This window comes from Oreochromis aureus, linkage group 6 (assembly GCF_013358895.1).
Source record: "Oreochromis aureus strain Israel breed Guangdong linkage group 6, ZZ_aureus, whole genome shotgun sequence".
Classification (NCBI taxonomy): domain Eukaryota; kingdom Metazoa; phylum Chordata; class Actinopteri; order Cichliformes; family Cichlidae; genus Oreochromis; species Oreochromis aureus.
The window spans coordinates 32014556-32034567 of record NC_052947.1 but is presented as its reverse complement, the minus strand read 5'-3'; the positions used below and the strand labels follow the sequence as shown (position 1 = coordinate 32034567).

Genomic DNA, 20012 nt, shown 5'->3' with positions numbered 1-20012 from the left:
TGGTTATTACTGTTTCCTATTTATATGTGCAGTTCATTCCCTTTATGGGATCTTAATGAAGATCGATCCAGGCTGTCATATGTCATGTACAGTCATGTTATAAAAGCAAGTCGAGTGGTCCCTCGTTTATCACAGGAGTTGCATTCTAAAAATAACCCGCGATAGGTGAAATCCGCGAAGTAGCCAACTTTATTTTTTACAATTATTATAGATGTTTTAAGGCTGTAAAACCCCTCACTACACACTTTATACACTTTTCTAAGACAGGCATGAACATTTTCACACTTTTCTCCCTTGCTTAAAAACTCTCAAAGTTCAAACCTTCATAGAAAAATAAGTCCAGTATTATAGAATGAAACCAAAGATCAAACCCTGTTTTCAGGTCCAGAACATGAGAATAGAGCAGCTGCCAGAGAATTCAACATTAATGAATCAATGGTACAGAAGTAGAGGAAGCAAGAAGAATGAGTTGAGTAAAGTTTGACTTATCTGACTGTTTTGTTTCTCTTAATGCGCCTTATGGTCTGAAAAATACGGTAACTTCTACCTTCCTTTAGCAAGTCCAGCAGTCCAACTTTTTGGGCGATGGTTAGCATCTTCCTCTGCCTTTTAGGTGCTACCGTAGGTGCCTTTGACTGTGCAAAACGTTTCATCGACATTGTTGTGTTTGTTGGAGGGAAAACTTACAAACATACAGTACAGCACTTCAGAGTCACACTGCTAGCAATCGAAGATTTATGTAAATTTGACAAGCTGAACACATTCTGTACTGTGCAGGAGACACGGCACGGAGGAGATTGATTGATCTACAGCCAATCAGGATGCAGAACTGTAAAAAAATCCCCCCAAAAAACAAGCATGCAAAATTGCACAAAAAAAATCTGTGAAACAGCGAGGCCGTGAAAGGTGAACCACGTTATAGCGAGGGACCACTGTAATCCTTTACCAGTTATGATTTGATCTACTGTACATTTATATGTACTGATATATGTCTTTTATATGTGATCTTTTTCTTGACTACAAATTTGGAATGCTTTATTTACCTGGTGCTAATTTCAGCTTCACTTCAGTGTAGATATCTTGTCCCGTTCTGGTTACTCCACACCAGTATTTCCCAGCATCCTCAGATGTAAGATCAGAGATGGTCACTGTGAAGGTTCGAGCCTTTTTGTCATCACAGGCTGAGTATTTGAGGTTTTTTAGTTGGGATGTTGTAATAAGAACATCATTGTCACCACAGACATCCTTACACAGGTACTTCTCATAAGACTCATAACCGTGACCATAGGCGCAGGAAACATTTACCTTCCCCCCCACATATCCAGTCACAAGTATCACCCCTCTTGCACTGATCACACATCCCAGAGCAACTGTAAAGAAATTATAAAAAAATTATATAATTGTTTATTTTTTCATGTCAACATTCATTAATAATAATACAATTCCTAAGCCCAATAAAGGGTGTGTTATTTTTTTAGCTCTTTAAAAAACCTACCGCAGAGGGTGAAGAGCAGGTTTTGAAGTCTCCACATCTTCGCTTTGGCTCATCAAAACAGAAACTTGACAGGAACTACTCTTAATACTAAGAAATATTTTGCATGCAGTGGGGAAGCCTATCAGCACTATCAGCACAGAGAGGACTACACATTATTAAGTGGCTCTTCCTGTAAAGGTATTTTAAAAATGAAAAATAGCTGACATGTGCCACCTTATGGTGAACACCTCTCATAAACAGCACCGTTCAATTTAAAGTCTTGTGCTAAATAAAAATATTTAAATGTATTTATAAAACTTTGCTTATATAAAACTAACATCACTGACTAAAAGTTCTGAGTGTTACATCATATAATTATAACTTATTCATTAATATAAAAGCAGCATTTTTCTCTTTTGATTAAAAACGTATCTGCTGATTTTTGTTCTCTTTTAATTAATTTCTTAGTTACTGTTTGGTCAATAAGCCAAGAATTTTTACAAATAAAACTCTCCCTGCATTTGGTAAAGCAGCTAACTAGTCCTATCAGATGATACTAATGTAGTAAAATTGATCAGTTTTAAGTTTAAAGTTATGAAAATACAAAAATAAATACCTCAACTATGAACTTCGGTGCAGCACTTTACAACGCACCAGTGTTGCAAACTTTCTTAACATATCCTTAAACACAAACTGTCAGTTACTGAGTCAAGCAAACCCATACAGTGAAGCCACTTAAGCCATTTTGTCGCAATAGCTTTCTCTGAGGAAAGAAAAAATAAAACTGGCTGTTAACAGTTTTCATATGTTTCAGAATTATTAAATAGAGATTGACAGACTATTTGTTTATTTTTCTATTATTGATAAAGTAACTTCTTAACCTTGAACCACCTTCCATCATTAAATATGTAGTTGAGAAATCCATCAATCCATTTTCTCTCTCTCTCCCTCACACACACACACACACACACACTGAATACCACTGAGGCTTAGAGTTGATGGGTGTGACAGGTGTGGTGACACTTACCAAACCAGATGTCTTGACCGTGTTTTTGGTGTTGGTGCCTTTTATGTAGCACAGTTGCTCAGGAAGTCTGTGCTTAAGTTTTGGTTAGTAAAATTCTACTATTTTATTCGTCTGTTGTGTAGCACTAAGTAGGTGTGAGTTTGATCTGCATGGGTGATAGCATTGGCTGCTAGTTTATGTCAGTGTGTATGACTGAATATTACACGTTTATCAACATTTTCGTGAATACAGAGATTATTCAGTCCCTCTCAGATAGATTAATATCACTGTCTGCTTGTCATACTGCATCCATTTGGAATTATATTTAGCTTTCTGTTTTTATGCAGTGAGCACAAACCACAACAGATTTGTTCATTGATAAATTTTAGGTGACTTTCCCCTTCAGCAACTTGACACATCTGGATGTAGCGTGAAAGCTGTGCTTTTATTTTTACATTTTAAAGTCTGCAGTCTCCCTTGTGATGTGCTTACCACGACTGTCATTTCCGAATTTCATGGAAAGTTTTATCGAAAAAGAGGAACATGTTTATTTTTGTCATGTTTGTTTCTGTCTGGAAAGTCCAAAATGTTCACGCAAGAATATATGCCAGCTTGTTATATAAAAAAATATATGTTATTTTTGCTCTTACTAAGGGGTCTATAACCTGTTATTTGATGTGATCCATCAAGTCCTATGTTTAGTGTGTTTAACTGTAATTAGTGATTAAAAAAGGTTACAACATTAAGTACGGCATTTCTAAGAATATCAAAACATAAAAACTAAAGTTTTTCAATAAAAATGCACGAATCTTAATACCTGTTACAAGTTATGCAATCTGAAATCTTGTCTCAATTTCTGCAACACAATTACTGTATTTGGTGTTAAACTAAAACAGCACCAGCAGAGGGCTCAATGTGACATACTAAGCAGCGACACTAAAAGTGTTTTTCAAAGTGTTTTCTGGCTCGTCTGAAGGAAAAAACAAACTACTACACTTTTGAACACATTGGATGTTTATATGACATCTTATGAGGAATTGCACACTGATTGTTTGCTTTTTTTTCTGTAAAATCGTATCCACTATCCAGCAACATTTGCAACAAACAGAAAAAAGCATCATAAAATGAAAACTGCAAACTGTAACCTTTTACGTTTCACTGCTCTATTTCAATCCAAATACTTTGAATGACCAGAATGTAACAATGTCGCAGCTCAAATAAGGCAGAAACAGTTAAACATATTGTTGAACTTATTACTATATGAAACAACATTAGATTTCATTTTGCTTGTTTATTTATTTACTTTGCTCTCATGTTAGTAATTTAGTTTGAGTTTTTCCACAACTTTAGAAAAAACACTAAACAATAAAAATTAAGCTATAAAAACAAGTCAAGCTACACATGCATAAAGAGCAGCTATCTCTCATGGCTAAACAGAAACCAAAACAAAGTTTTCAGTGTGACAAAGAGAAGGCTGTACATTAAAATTTGTTGTTTAACTGTTAAAGAGAAATCAAACAAGTTAAAATCTATATAGGTGAAACCCATATTTTGACCTGAAATGCATGTTCTGTTTATCTTCTGTGGAAATTTTCATTACAGTAAACTTCTTCAGATGTTGTGAAGTTTTCATAGTCTGGTTCATCTTCACCTACATCGTCATAGTTGTTACAGGCACTCTGTTGTTTGTACCTCACAACTTCTTCATTTCCATAGATCTATTCAGAGACCAATGAACAACACATGATGTTATGTCATTTTATAAAGCAAACATTTTTTAACAATTTGAATTCTGATAGAAAAATTACAATAACAGATAACGCTTGAATATTGCTGCAAATAAATTACATAGTTTAGTTTTAAGGTGAAAAGAATTTAAAAAGTCTCAAATTAGATGCTTTTCACACATTATAAGCTAAACCACATAGAAAGTGTAAGTGTGGCTCTCTAAGTGTAGCCTGTGGGCCAGTGGCTGTCCTCAATAACATTTCATGCTACCCCCAAATACCTCAATGAGCGAATGTGCTAAAATAAATTTCTTTAGTCAGTGGTTAATTTCACACTACAGAAGTGCAAAACCAACCAAGGGAGAACTCTTTTTTCCTCTTCTGTTTTAACGTCTTAGCTAATTATATCTCCCTAAAACTGTTAAGTATTACTGGTAACTGGTTGTTCGCTTACTCACTTAAGTTTCTCCAATCTGTCTATGTGGGTTAATTGGCACTCAGCCATCATACATTTTGAGAAAAGATGAGCATCAAAGTTTTGTGTCATCTAATCACTATCATGCGGTTTCTTTATGGTAATGAAGAACAGATAGAAAAGTGTTTAAGTGATGATGGTGATTTTGAATGTGATAACGTCCTCATTTTTATCATATATTAGTACTAAATAGTAACATTGTGGATGAATCTGAATGAAAGATTCAAACATCAGTTTGCTATCAGTAAAATAACAAAAACCATGAATAATAAAAGCTGATTTGGTATATTGTGAAACTCTACCCGATTATTGTTGGGATTGGGATCATTATCATGCTGACAAATGACCTGTTGTCAGATTTATTTCCAGATGGTATTGAATGGTAGATCAAAATCTGATGGTGATTTTCTGTGTTCATAATTCCATCAATCTAATAAGATCCCAAAGACCACTTGTTTGAATTCAGCCCCAAACAATTACAGAGGTACTGTTGTACATCTCTCCTGACCTCCCCTGCACCTACTGATGACAGGTTGAAACACATTCATAATTTATTATAAAATTTATCATCCCATAAGACTTATTGTCACTAATTGTCAGTCCAGTTCTTGGCTAATTTGGCATACCTCTGCCTTTTCTGTTTCCTTCGATTAAGAATGACTTCTTGACAGGGTCACCCCATGAGTTTGATGCATTTTTTATGCTTCTGTGATTTATGGGTCAATGTTAGGTGGCTTAACGATAATATTCAAAACATTTACTGTGAAAATGGTCAGATAAAAGGATTGGACTGAGAAGGAGGGAAAAAGCAGCCAGTGTCTGAGGAAGATTTTTTAAAGACATTCAGAAAGGCAGAAGAACTTTAAAAAATTACAAGAAATTTGAGGGATAGCTCAAGACATTTGCACATTTCTGTACGGAACTCATTTAAGAAAAATAAAACATTACTTGTTTGTACATAGTGAGACTTGTTATAGATAGAGCACACTATCAAGGCTTTGGACTTTAGCTTTCTTACGTTATTTTCTGCGCCAGCCGTCACTTCCTCTAAACCTTCTTCGTTCTCTGCATTTCTGTTCATGACAGCTTTACCGTCTGAAAACACACAGCATAAAACATGGTTGTGTTCTTTTTGCATGCACATTTGAGTACATTTGTGCATAAAATATACCTTTTACTTTCTGATGTTTGCATTGATAAACTGCAACCACGAGGACACATATCAGTAGCAGCAGCACAGCGGGCACAGCATAAACCACATACTGTCCTGCATCTGAAAAGCAGAAACCAAAACAGAACCCAGTAAAAATACAGACTTCCTTTTTACACTAAGACAAGTTGAACTGTGGGCTCAGGTGGCAGTGTTATTTTTATTAATAGGTATGTTTATTTTATCATATCTATTAATAAAACATAGACCCTCAGCTCTTTTGACACTCATTTTACCATGGTCTACATTCAGTCCCAGGGGACTTGCTGAAACTGTGCTAATAAAACTATAACTATTTGCAATTGTAACCATAAAGTACGTTATCTCTCCATAAGTGATCTCAAAACACTGATCAACAGTACAGCACACACTAAAAGACACATTGTATACACTGTACCTTTATTAGGTCTATTTTGAGTTGTAGTTTTTTTGTGTGTTGTAGTTTTTCCTGGAATTTCCATTGTGGAAGGTACAGTGCTGGTGTGCTGTTGAAACACTGTTGAAGAAAAAGACTTTCATTGTTCTTAGAAACTTTATCATAATATACAGGGAGTGCAGAATTATTAGGCAAGTTGTATTTTTGAGGAATAATTTTATTATTGAACAACAACCATGTTCTCAATGAACCCAAAAAACTCATTAATATCAAAGCTGAATGTTTTTGGAAGTAGTTTTTAGTTTGTTTTTAGTTTTAGCTATTTTAGGGGGATATCTGTGTGTGCAGGTGACTATTACTGTGCATAATTATTAGGCAACGTAACAAAAACAAATATATACCCATTTCAATTATTTATTTTACCAGTGAAACCAATATAACATCTCCACATTCACAAATATACATTTCTGACATTCAAAACAAAACAAAAACAAATCAGCGACCAATATAGCCACCTTTCTTTGCAAGGACACTCAAAAGCCTGCCATCCATGGATTCTGTCAGTGTTTTGATCTGTTCACCATCAACATTGCGTGCAGCAGCAACCACAGCCTCCCAGACACTGTTCAGAGAGGTGTACTGTCTTCCCTCCTTGTAAAGCTCACATTTGATGATGGACCACAGGTTCTCAATGGGGTTCAGATCAGGTGAACAAGGAGGCCATGTCATTAGTTTTTCTTCTTTTATACCCTTTCTTGCCAGCCACGCTGTGGAGTACTTGGACGCGTGTGATGGAGCATTGTCCTGCATGAAAATCATGTTTTCTTGAAGGATGCAGACTTCTTCCTGTACCACTGCTTGAAGAAGGTGTCTTCCAGAAACTGGCAGTAGGACTGGGAGTTGAGCTTGACTCCATCCTCAACCCGAAAAGGCCCCACAAGCTCATCTTTGATGATACCAGCCCAAACCAGTACTCCACCTCCACCTTGCTGGCGTCTGAGTCGGACTGGAGCTCTCTGCCCTTTACCAGTCCAGCCACGGGCCCATCCATCTGGCCCATCAAGCCTCACTCTCATTTCATCAGTCCATAAAACCTTAGAAAAATCAGTCTTGAGATATTTCTTGGCCCAGTCTTGACGTTTCAGCTTGTGTGTCTTGTTCAGTGGTGGTCGTCTTTCAGCCTTTCTTACCTTGGCCATGTCTCTGAGTATTGCACACCTTGTGCTTTTGGGCACTCCAGTGATGTTGCAGCTCTGAAATATGGCCAAACTGGTGGCAAGTGGCATCTTGGCAGCTGCACGCTTGACTTTTCTCAGTTCATGGGCAGTTATTTTGCACCTTGGTTTTCCACACGCTTCTTGCGACCCTGTTGACTATTTTGAATGAAACGCTTGATTGTTCGATGATCACGCTTCAGAAGCTTTGCAATTTTAAGACTGCTGCATCCCTCTGCAAGATATCTCACTATTTTGACTTTTCTGAGCCTATCAAGTCCTTCTTTTGACCCATTTTGCCAAAGGAAAGGAAGTTGCCTAATAATTATGCACACCTGATATAGGGTGTTGATGTCATTAGACCACACCCCTTCTCATTACAGAGATGCACATCACCTAATATGCTTAATTGGTAGTAGGCTTTCGAGCCTATACAGCTTGGAGTAAGACAACATGCATGAAGAGGATGATGTGGACAAAATACTCATTTGCCTAATAATTCTGCACTCCCTGTAATAATCTATTTTAAGTTGAGTGAACAGTTTCAGAGTGATCCAGACTGGCTTTCACTCTGAAGCTATTCACTTACCTGAAATCAGATTCTTTGTTTGTCAATTTATACATTAAAATAGTCAGTAGACCACTTAACATCTATGGTTTTATATTTAGATATATTGTTTGGTGGAACACTGATTAAAATGTTTTAACTACAGAATATAAATATTTGGTTTTCCTGGGTTTTTTCTCTCTGCTCTATGAACTCTAATAATTACCTCCAGCATTCACTTTTAGCATCTCATATAACTAAGTACAGAATCACAGGCATTGGAGTGGTTATAAATGTTTTTTTAACCCGATAATCTTAGAAAATTTTAACAATTAAGCTACATAATATTAAACTTCAAATTATAGCTTGGCGTTAGGGTAAAAATATGACTTCTAAGAAGTAGTTCACTCTGGTTGTGGTAAGTTGCTGGACTGTACCAACCTCTTGTTCTATGTTTGTCACTCCAAAAAAACTGCCGCAGTGTATGCTTTAATAGCAGTGTAAAAAAAAAGGATGTAACTCATAGCTCTGTCTATTTTTCCTTCATTTAAATGTGTTCATCTCACCGACTGACAACTGAATCTTGGTGTAGTTTCCAACTCTCCACTGTGAGTCTGACCCACACCAGTATGTCCCAGCATCAGCTTCTTCTAGCTTTGTGAACATCACTGAGAAAGAGCTGGAATAAATATCATCTCGTAGTGCGAGTCTACTTTCACTCATCACCATGTCTCTGCAGCTGTTGCGGTGGTCTCCCTTACAGAGGAACTTCCTGTTATCCTGATTTTGTGAAGGATAAGGGCACTGCAGAGTTAATGGATGCCCTGCAGTACCTGTTACTTTAGTTGACTTGACGCAGCACCACTCTGTCACATTGAAAGAGAAAAACAATTTAAAAAGTTTATTAAAAAGCCTTTAGAAGAAATTGTTTCCTTTTTGTTAGTGTAATTATGTAATTATAACCTCACACCTTTGACTTTCAGCTCAATAGCAGATAAAACATCCAGGTCAGAGTTTCTTTGGATGCCACAGAGGTATGACCCTGAATCACTTTGGGTCAAACTGCTAATGGTTACTGTAAATTTTCTTGACATCTTTTCATCATTAAGACTGAATCGTCCGTTTTCTCTGTTGTTAGAGGTGATCAGTGCCTGCTGCAGACATTTGGAGGGCCGGTTTCCTCTGCAGATGTACTTGAGGTTGTTCTGATACTGAGAGTCATATGGACAACTGACCGACTCAGAGTATCCCTCATAACTTTGGACTGTGGTTACAGTGCCACAGCAGCTGTCTGTCAAGAAAGTAAAGAGTATCAGAAAATAAAATAGAATAGATTGGAGATATGACATTTTATATACAACATGCTGCAACAAGTAAATTTTAAACAAACCAAACATAATTGTGACATCTGATACCCAGCTCTATCAATGATAGAGCTTAACAATTAGTTAAACTGCAGGACTGTCATAAATACATAATGTCTTTACAATGTAAAGCGCCTTGAGGTGACTGGTTTTTGTGACCTAGCACTATATAAATAAAATTAAGTAAAGTCAAGTAATCGTTTACCAGTTACATTTTATCTGTTCTCACCTTTAAGCTCTACAATCATGAACATCTTCTATATATGAATTTTACTCAACTATAATGCATTTTTTGGAAGTCCCTGTTTACCTGGCACTAATTTCAGTTCGACTTCAGTGTAGATATCTTTTCCGCTTCTGGTCACTCCACACCAGTATTTCCCAGCATCCACAGAATGAAGATCTGAGATGGTTGTTGTGAAGATTCGTGCTGTTTTGTCATCATTGATCCTGTATTTATTTTCCTTGATTCCGATGTTGTAATAAGAACATCACTGTCACCACAGTCGTTCTTACACAGATACTTTTCATAATACTCATAACCTTCATCATAGGAACAGGAAACATTAACTATACTCCCCACATATCCAGTCACATGGATCAGCCCTACCGCACTGGTCACACACCTCAGAGCAACTGTAAAGAAAATATAAAAATCATTGTTTTGTTTGTTTTTTGTTTGTTTTTTCATTTAGGCATTCAAGCTAGCAATGTTACTGCTCTGTAAAGGAAAGAAAAAATCTCATTTAATTAACTTACTGCAGATGGTAAACAGCAGGTTTTGAAAGCTCCACATCTTTGCTTTGCTTCATAGAAATAAAATCTTAAGAGGAAATCCTGTGAATAAATGACGCCCATAGAGGTTAGAAGCCTTTCACTTCTGCATTTTGAGCAATTTTTTTAATCCTTGCACAATTGCTTTTTTAATGTGGAAACTCTTGTCATTTAGACTGATTAGACTGGTAGTACATAAACTACAGCCTAATATCATAAAACAGGACATTAACTGAACAAATATTCCCTAATGTTAGATTGTGTTAAAATCATTTTGGATTTATATGCAAGATTCGCTTTGAAGGTTAAGAGCATAAGTTACAATGGTGCAGTGGCAGGACTAAAGGAAAAGCCAGAGTTCAGAAACCAAACAAGAAAGAAAAAACTGTCCTGGAGCTCTCTTTGGCCATAAAACAAGACACAGTTTTGAAGCACAATAAAACAGCAAGAAATACTCAGTCCTCCAATACAAAATGTTCAGGCCAGCACGGCAACTAGAAGAGGCTGCCCAGGCCGCAGTGCAAAACTCAGGGGTGAGACCAGTAGCTGCAGACAAAGGAAGTCTGGAGGCCAGCCACAAGGCCAGTGGGAGAGACAAAGGAGATCTGGAGGCCAGTGACAGAGATGGCTGGCAAAAGAGAAAGCCTTCGAAGCCTGCCATCAAAGAGACTTGGCCTCCTGCAACATGGAAGCCTTGAGTGCTGGCTCTAGGTGCCTAGGAAAACCAGGTGCTGGCTCCTCTGGGTCACATCCTGGTGGAACCGGACCCACTGGCTCAAGCTCAGACAGCTAAGGTGCTGGTTGCTGTGTTGACATGTTGGACTGAGTGGATGTTTTAGCGGTGGATAAGCTAGCTGGCACAGGGACTGAATATCCCAGAAACTTGAAAAATTACTACACAGGAGTGAGGTCGCAGTGTTCAGAGTCACAATTGCTCTTCTCTTTGTCAAACAGAAGGTGTGCTCAGAATTTGGTTTTGCTACTTTGCTCACTTTATACTTATGTTGATATTTTAATTTAATTTGTGGTTTTGCACAATTTCAGTGCAGATCATTAATTCTAAGCAATAAAAAATACTGTGAAGGCTTGTGTCCGTCTCAGTATTTTGGACTGACTGAGTATTTTTTCCCCCTTGGTTACGATGCTGCATTACAAGCGTACTTGTCATCACAATCATTTGCATAGATTCTTCTCTATGTAAGACTCATAACCGTGATCATAGGAGAAGGAGTTTTTTTCTGCTCTTTTCTTCTAAAACACACAGATTTATGTACGTAATCTACATTTATTTTTCATTTTCATCTCTCTTCTTCTCTACTTCTTAAGCCATTTAAACAACTTCTTGCAGAGTGTGATCAGCAGGAAGTCTCCACATCTTGGTTTCTGTTCATCAAAACAGAAACTTAAAATGAACTATTGTTAGAACTATTGTTAGAATATTACACATACAGTAGGAAAGCCTAGACTATCATCACAGAGGGGAGTGGGCATTATGTGGACATTATTAGTTGGTCTTCCGATGAAAGCGGTTTAAAATTGTTAAAATGGATGACTTATGCCACCTAGTGGTGAAAGAAGTATTCACACACTTCACATAATCAGTACTTTTAAAGTGGTGATATCTTATGATACATTATTGATCCCACAAGGAAATAAAAATTTATTGTGATAGCACCAAAATAAAGAAGAAAAAAGTTCATGTACTACGGGCACATATTGAGGATATTATCGTGAGAAAGTGGAAAAAGTTACATTATCCAAATGTCAAGGAACCAAGGTGCAAGCAGGATTCAAACACAGGACTCCAAGTCAAAGGCAATGCATTTATTTACAGGGAAATAGACAGTACTCCAAAAGGGTCAAAACAGTAGTAACAGCACAATTTCATCAAAGGCTTTCCACACACTCCAAAAAATTTCCAATCCTCTGGCTCATTCCGCACAAGGCCAGCACACCATTGTGTGTGATTGAATTTTCCAGCCAAAATCCGAGCATAAGGAAAAGGCAGGTCAGAGCCTCTTATAAAGGTAATAAACGTTTATTGGGCAGAGACAGTTTTAATCAAAGATGGACAAAGATGATTTCAGCAGCAAGGGACTCACTAATGTACTTTTCCATTACTTCTCTTTCAGGTCTTGACAACCTGTACAGTCGGCTAGTGAGCACAGTTGCCCTGGGTAATAGGTTGATAATATAACTGTAAGACTAGGGATGGGTATCGTTTAGGTTTTATCCGATACCAGTACCAACCCGGTACTTTTGAAACGGTGCCGGTGCTTAAACGGTGCTCGAACCGGTGCTTAAAGAATGGAGAACACACAATTTGTCCAAAAACCTCTCATGTTTAGCTGTTTTTTTGTAAAAAATAAAAAATAACAATGTTAGCCTTTTCTGCAGCTACAGGGCATATACAGTGGCTTGCAAAAGTATTCGGCCCCCTTGAACTTTTCCACATTTTGTCACATTACAGCCACAAACATGAATCAATTTTATTGGAATTCCAGGTGAAAGACCAATACAAAGTGGTGTACATGTGAGAAGTGGAACGAAAATCATACATGATTCCAAACATTTTTTACAAATAAATAACTGCAAAGCGGGGTGTGCGTAATTATTCAGCCCCCTTTGGTCTGAGTGCAGTCAGTTGCCCATAGACATTGCCTGATGAGTGCTAATGACTAAATAGAGTGCGCCTGTGTGTAATCTAATGTCAGTATAAATACAGCTGATCTGTGACGGCCTCAGAGGTTGTCTAAGAGAATATTGGGAGCAGCAACACCATGAAGTCCAAAGAACACACCAGACAGGTCAGGGATAAAGTTATTGAGAAATTTAAAGCAGGCTTAGGCTACAAAAAGTTTTCTCAAGCCTTGAACATCCCACGGAGCACTGTTCAAGCGATCATTCAGAAATGGAAGGAGTATGGCACAACCGTAAACCTACCAAGACAAGGCCGTCCACCTAAACTCACAGGCCGAACAAGGAGAGTGCTGATCAGAAATGCAGCCAAGAGGCCCATGGTGACTCTGGACGAGCTGCAGAGATCTACAGCTCAGGTGGGGGAATCTGTCTATAGGACAACTATTAGTCGTGCACTGCACAAAGTTGGCCTTTATGGAAGAGTGGCAAGAAGAAAGCCATTGTTAACAGAAAACCATACGAAGTCCCGTTTGCAGTTTGCCACAAGCCATGTGGGGGACACAGCAAACATGTGGAAGAAGGTGCTCTGGTCAGATGAGACCAAAATGGAACTTTCTGGCCAAAATGCAAAACGCTATGTGTGGCGGAAAACTACCACTGCACATCACTCTGAACACACCATCCCCACTGTCAAATATGGTGGTGGCAGCATCATGCTCTGGGGGTGCTTCTCTTCAGCAGGGACAGGGAAGCTGGTCAGAGTTGATGGGAAGATGGATGGAGCCAAATACAGGGCAATCTTGGAAGAAAACCTCTTGGAGTCTGCAAAACACTTGAGACTGGGGCGGAGGTTCACCTTCCAGCAGGACAACGACCCTAAACATAAAGCCAGGGCAACAATGGAATGGTTTAAAACAAAACATGTCCATGTGTTAGAGTGGCCCAGTCATAGTCCAGATCTAAATCCAATCGAGAATCTGTGGCAAGATCTGAAAACTGCTGTTCACAAACGCTGTCCATCTAATCTGACTGAGCTGGAGCTGTTTTGCAAAGAAGAATGGGCAAGGATTTCAGTCTGTAGATGTGCAAAGCTGGTAGAGACATACCCTAAAAGACTGGCAGCTGTAACTGCAGCAAAAGGTGGTTCTACAAAGTATTGACTCAGGGGGCTGAATAATGACGCACACCCCACTTTGCAGTTATTTATTTGTAAAAAATGTTTGGAATCATGTATGATTTTCGTTCCACTTCTCACATGTACACCACTTTGTATTGGGCTTTCACGTGGAAATCCAATAAAATTGATTCATGTTTGTGGCTGTAATGTGACAAAATGTGGAAAAGTTCAAGGGGGCTGAATACTTTTGCAAGCCACTGTATGGTATCACTCTTGGCTGGAAGCAGTGCTTAATCAATGGAAAAAACACAAACTTTATCCAAAAACCTCTCATGTTTAGCTGTTTTCCACTTTGTATTTGGTCATTTTAGCCTTTTTGGCCAGGATGAAGGGAGCATCTGCCATCAAACAAGATGACAGCCGCATGTGACGGTGTTTGCTAGTTCACCTTACATGCATTAATTTAATAACGTGGTGAGCCTACTCACCACGTAAATTACACACGAACAACATTAAGCGACTCACGCAGAGAAGAACGGACTGTACGCTTTGGGTTCTTGGGGGATGTTGCTAACTCCAGGTCCGATAACAGGCACCACACCCGTAGTAGATGTGCCCGGTGTCAGGTCTTGCAGCAAGCTATCAAATACGGCTTTTAAAAAAACGCTATGCGTCGCCAGGTGTTTCATCAGATTCAAGGTTTTACCTCCTTTGCACAGTATCACCTTAAAGCACTTGCTGTAGGTTGCTGAGTTTGCATCTTTTGCCCTGAAGTACAGCCAGACTTTTGACCGCTTAGCCTTGGGCATTTTTAATCTGTAGATCTTCTCTAAAAGAATGGACGTACCTGGGGCTGCCTACTATCCTTGGAAAAATAAAATGATTGGCTAGAATTCAAAGTGTATTACATCTCAGGAAAAAAAGCACCGAAATAAAGCACCGAAGTGTGCGCTGCTTTTCGGTCTGGTTAGTACCGTTTATGTCAGAACCAGTACCCATCCCTATGTAAGACGGAGAAGTAGAGTTTCATTAGAAAGCAGAGTTGGGCTTATCCCCTTGTTTTACACAGTATTACTGTTCAGGTAACCGTGCAAGTACCTGTAGTGGCTTTAGTTGCTGTTTTTTCCATCCTGAAGTCAACCACCATCTCTTTTGTTTTGCTGACAGTCACAAGGAAGTAATTTTAACTTGCTCTGTTTCAAGTCAATTACCTGGAGGTCACAGACTCTGAAAATGTGGCAGTTTATGGTAAAATAGGGCAAAACAACCAAGTTTCATTTTACTTTGCTGATTTATTCACTTGACACTCATGTTTACATTTGACATTTGAGGCTTTTCACAGTATGAGAAAATCAGTGCAGACTATGTTGTTAACACTAAGCAATAAACATGAGAATAGAGACAACAGCAAAGGAGTAAGAAGTGAGGCTATATATGCATAAAAAGCAGTTATTTCACATGGTAACACAACAAAGTGTTCGGTGAGAGTGAGAAAGCTGATTATTCTAAGATTTCTTGGCATTAAAGAAAAATTAAACAGGATAATCTCTATACAGGTGAGATCCACTGTTTGACCCCAAATGCATGTTCTGTTTATCTGCTACTGGCTTCATGGACATTTTTATTAAGGTAGATTTCTTCTGTTTTCATAGTTTGGTTCATCTCTGTTGTATGGACGTCTCCTCCTTACACATCACAACTTCTTGATTTCCATAAATCTATTCAGAGACCAATGAACAACACATGATGAAATATCTTTCCTACGTTAGCACCACTGTCAAATTAAGATTATTGTCTTGTCATCTACAGCAGTGAATACAACAGTAAAACCACATCTATGCACACTCACTATGAAGACTTCAGGAATTATAATAAAAGTCTGTGTGGTGTATCTGTGTGTGCATTAACTGACACACAGTAATCCAACATTTTGAACACCTCTGGCTCATATAGTTCCTTCAATTTCAAGGTGAGCACCAAAGTTTATTATAATCCAATTACTATCCATGATAAATGGTAACAGTTATTGCCTGCTTCTGATTCATTGTATTCAATAATGATTACAAATACATTACATAATACTATGATGTGATAGTAATGATGACGATTTGAAATTTTATTACTTCATCATTTTATACTACGTTTGTGTTGAACATTGAAATTCATTGTGAATAAAAAAATGTTTTGTGACGCCTTTTAAACAGCAAATGGGCCAAGGTGGCTTAACAAACAGATTCTTCTTCTTGAAATAGTGATGCACAAAAACCGGACTGAAAATAAGTAAGCAGCCAGTGTTCAAAAAAAATCCTGGAGAACTTTAAAAAATGACAAAAGTCTGGATAGTCGGGAAGCAAAATACACGGAAATTGCAGGGTGGCTCAAGACTTTTGCACAGTACTGCACTGATCACAGCTAACAATAAAATAAATTTGTTGCGTTATTCCATTTGTTTATAATAAGGCTTGTTATAAATAGAGGACACTCTTAAGGTTTTGGACTTTAGTTTTCTTACGTTATTTTTTGCTGCATCTGTCACTTCCACTAAAGCGTCTTCGTTCTGTGCATTTTTGTTCATGACAACTTCATCTTCTGAAAACACAAAGCATAAAACATGGTCATCCTCTTTTTCCATGTACATTTTTGCATGCCTGTGAATGCAAAATATACCTTTTGCTTTCTGATGTTTGCACTTATAAACTATAACTGCAAAAACACACATCAGTAGCAGCAGCAGGGGAGGAACCGTGTAAACCACATAGTGTCCTGCATCTGAAAAGCAGAAAGAAAAAACAGAACAGAGTGAAAATATAAACATCCTGAAACATTCACTCTTTCAGGGACACACAACAGAACTGTGGGCTTAGGAGATACTTTTTGTGGTTTACTGGTGTGCACACCCACAGCAGTTGTGACACTTGGGATCATTTTGGTATGACTTACATTCTCTACTTTCCAAAAAATAACCACAACTCACCACATTGATCGTGAGAAGTACACACTGAAAGATACATATTGTATATACTGTACTTTTAATAGGATTACTTTGTGTTGACATTTTTCCAAGCGTTTCCACTGTAGAAGGTAGAGTGCTGGTGTGCTGGAGAAAGACTGTTGGAGAAAAATACTCTTAGCAACATTATTTTAATACATCAATCTTATTTCAGTTGTGTGAATAGTTTCAGTGTTCTGACAGACATCCCCATCAGAACTGTAGAGCTGCAGTTATTTTGGGTCACTCTGACACTTTTCACAAATTACCCCCCATGTTTCATAATGTATTTTACATATAAAAGTGGTCCTGTTTTATTTATTTTATTTTAATAATTTTTACATAATGTTTACTTATTTTTATGTACAGTAGACCAGGGTTGGTTGTCACATTGCTTGTTACTGCCACATTACGCATTGGTATTTCAATAATATGGCTAAATAGGACTTCTGGGAGGCTGTGTCTGTACTGAAGCCAGCAAGAAGCCAGCTTCACATGAAACACTGAGTTGGCAGGGTTTTTTTTGTTTTGTTTCATTTTTTTAAATTCTCTTCAAATATTTTTATTGTGAAGCACGAATAACAATTACAAATAGCCCCATAGGATGACGGTGCTTCCTTTTTAAAGTTTTGTCATCAAGAAAGGGGGAAAGCAAACAAGCAAACAAAAAAACCCAAAACAAACCAGAACAACAAAAACAAAACAAAACACACAACCAAGACAGTGGAAAGTAACAAAAAGGGCGGTCAAAACAAACAAACAAACAGAAAAAACAAAACAGAACAAAAAGTTAAGAAAAAAACCTTCCTCCCCCACACCCTTCCCTTATCCCAAAGGGCTATCAGCTTATTTTAACCAATGGTGAAGTCCACAGAGTAGCTCTCATTTGTTCATACTTTCCAGGTACTCAATGAGTGGCCTCCAAATCTGATCGAAGTCCTCCAGTTTAGTTGGCAGTTTTCTAATAATTCACCACAAATAATTGAACCAGCATGGACAGAGTATGTTTAAACAGTTAATGTGGGCTGAGAAAAAAGATGTAATTCTGTTGATTTTATTTTCATTTAAATGTTCATCTCACCAACTGAAAGCTGAATCTTGGTGTAGTTTCCAGGCCTCCTCTCTGAGTCTGACCCACACCAGTATGTCCCAGCATCTGCTTCTTCCAACTTTGTGATCACCACAGAGAAAGAGCTGGAAGAACCATTACCTTCAAGTTTGAACCTGCTTTGACTGGTTATGTCTTTGCAGTTGGTGCGGTGCTCTCCCTTGCAGAGGAACTTCCCTTTGTCCAGATGTTGTGGAGGATAAGGGCACTGCAAAGTTAGAGGCTGTCCAACAGTACCTTTTATTTTAATTGACTTGACACAGCACCACTCTGTGGAGAGTGAAAGAGAAAAATATTCAAATTTATTACAGACTCTTTTAGATGGAAAAAAAAGAGACTCTTTTAGAGGAAAGTGTTTCCTTTCAGCTGATTTAATTAAATATTATTATGACCTCTCACCTTTGACCTTCAGCTCAACAGCAGAGAAAACATCCAGGTCAGAGTTTCTTTGGACACCACAAAGGTATGACCCTGAATCATTATGAGTCAAACTGCTCATGTTTACTGTGAATGTTCCATTCACAGTAAACAACACTTTGTCATCATCAAGTCTGAATCGTCCATTTTGTTTGGTGTCAGAGGTGATCAGTGCCTCCTGCAGACATGCGGAGGGCCGATTTCCTCTGCAGATGTACTTCAGGTTGTTCTGGTACTGAGACTCGTATGGACAACTGACAGACTCAGAGTATCCCTCATAACTTTCAATTTTGGTCACAGTGTCACAGCAGCTGTCTGTCAAAAATACAGACAGTATCAGAAAATGTGTTACAGCCACAGAACAGATATGATGATTATATTTAGGTTGCTGCAACAAGATTTTGTCTATGGGACGTTAAGAAAAAATCAACCAAACTGAACCATTAATTGCATGAGTATTATCAGGTCATATTTACAACAGAAAAAATAAATAATCCTTTGCCAATTACATTTTTATCTGTTGTCACCTTTTACCCTTTACAGTCACAAATGTCTCTTATATATGAATTTGACTTGAATTCAAATAACTACATTTTGAGAAGAATTATTTTATTTACCTTGCACTAACTTCAGCATAACTTCAGTGTAGATATCTGTTCCAGTTCTGGTCACCCCACACCAGTATTTCCCAGCATCTTCAGAAAGAAGACCAGTGATGGTTGTTGTGAAGATTCGTGCTGTTTTGTCATCATGGATCCTGTATTTATTTTCCCTTGATTTCGATGTTGTAATAAGAACATCATTGTTGATTAAACATTTGTTCTTACACAGATACTTCTCATAAGACTCATAACCCTGGCCATAGGAGCAGGAAATGTTAACCTCACTCCCCACGTATCCAGTCACATGGATCACCCCTTCTGCACTGGTCATACACCTCAGAGCAACTGTAAAGAAAAGACAGTATAAAAAAAATATTGTTTATTTTGTCACATCAACATTTATAATAGCATTGTTACTGCTGCATAAACAAAGGGCTGAGATCAACAGAAGGGATTGCATTCTGCTCTGCACTACCGAAACATATTTACAGATTAATCTACATCTACGTTTGGTCTTCATCTGTTTACTATCTACTCATTTAATCAACTTACTGCAGATGGTGAACAGCAGGTTTTGAAGGATCCCCATCTTTGCTTTGCTTTGTAGAAATAGAAACCTGACAAGAAATATGCTGAAAATGTCACACCCACAGTTTGATTTCCTGAATGTCATGGCAATGCCGAAGCCTTTAACTTCTGCATTTAGGTCACGTTCTTTTATACTCTTTGCTCTTTTTTTATGTGAAAATTGTTAAGCCGGTAAGGAAGAAAAGGCTTTTCTCTGATTAACTGAGTGTGCGCAACATGTCTGAGGTTTAATCTGAAAATGTATTTTTAATTCAGTTGTTAAATTCAATGCAGGGTTTTGTTATCCTGTCACATAGAGGCACTACAATCTAATATGAGAAAGCACGACAATGATTGATAAATATTCACAAATTTTTCATTGTATTAAAATTGGCCCAGATTTGT

General features: G+C 37.9%; 2 protein-coding genes across 5 annotated transcripts in view; both read right to left on the bottom strand.

The window, feature by feature from the left end:
- Window positions 1-1613, bottom strand: part of LOC116320866 (polymeric immunoglobulin receptor-like) — an 8431-nt gene extending 6818 nt beyond the window's left edge. Inside the window, exons 1-2 of the mRNA XM_039613284.1 lie at window positions 1496-1613; window positions 1044-1370 (exon numbers count right to left, since the gene is read on the bottom strand). Coding sequence (XP_039469218.1) covers window positions 1044-1370; window positions 1496-1532 — 364 coding nt within the window. The 5' untranslated portion in view covers window positions 1533-1613. The remainder of the gene's footprint in view (window positions 1-1043; window positions 1371-1495) is intronic.
- Window positions 1614-3473: 1860 nt separating this feature from the next.
- On the bottom strand, window positions 3474-19709 carry LOC116322251 (polymeric immunoglobulin receptor-like). Of its 4 annotated transcripts, none has more exons than XM_039613283.1 (8): window positions 19593-19709; window positions 19266-19385; window positions 19056-19133; window positions 18421-18753; window positions 17995-18291; window positions 5854-5955; window positions 5701-5777; window positions 3474-4198 (listed from the first exon to the last, which is right to left on the bottom strand). In XM_039613283.1, exons 1-8 carry the CDS (start codon window positions 19627-19629, stop codon window positions 4055-4057), a joined length of 1188 nt encoding a protein of 395 aa, XP_039469217.1. In that variant the 5' UTR covers window positions 19630-19709; the 3' UTR covers window positions 3474-4054. The 4 variants fall into 4 exon arrangements, with proteins under 4 accessions (XP_039469217.1, XP_039469213.1, XP_039469215.1 ...); XM_039613281.1 differs by lacking the exons at window positions 3474-4198; window positions 5701-5777; window positions 5854-5955 and adding exons at window positions 15208-15642; window positions 16437-16513; window positions 16592-16693; window positions 16952-17032 and having other exon boundaries at window positions 19056-19385; XM_039613282.1 differs by lacking the exons at window positions 3474-4198; window positions 5701-5777; window positions 5854-5955 and adding exons at window positions 15208-15642; window positions 16437-16513; window positions 16592-16693; window positions 16967-17032 and having other exon boundaries at window positions 19056-19385.
- Window positions 19710-20012: the final 303 nt, after the last annotated feature.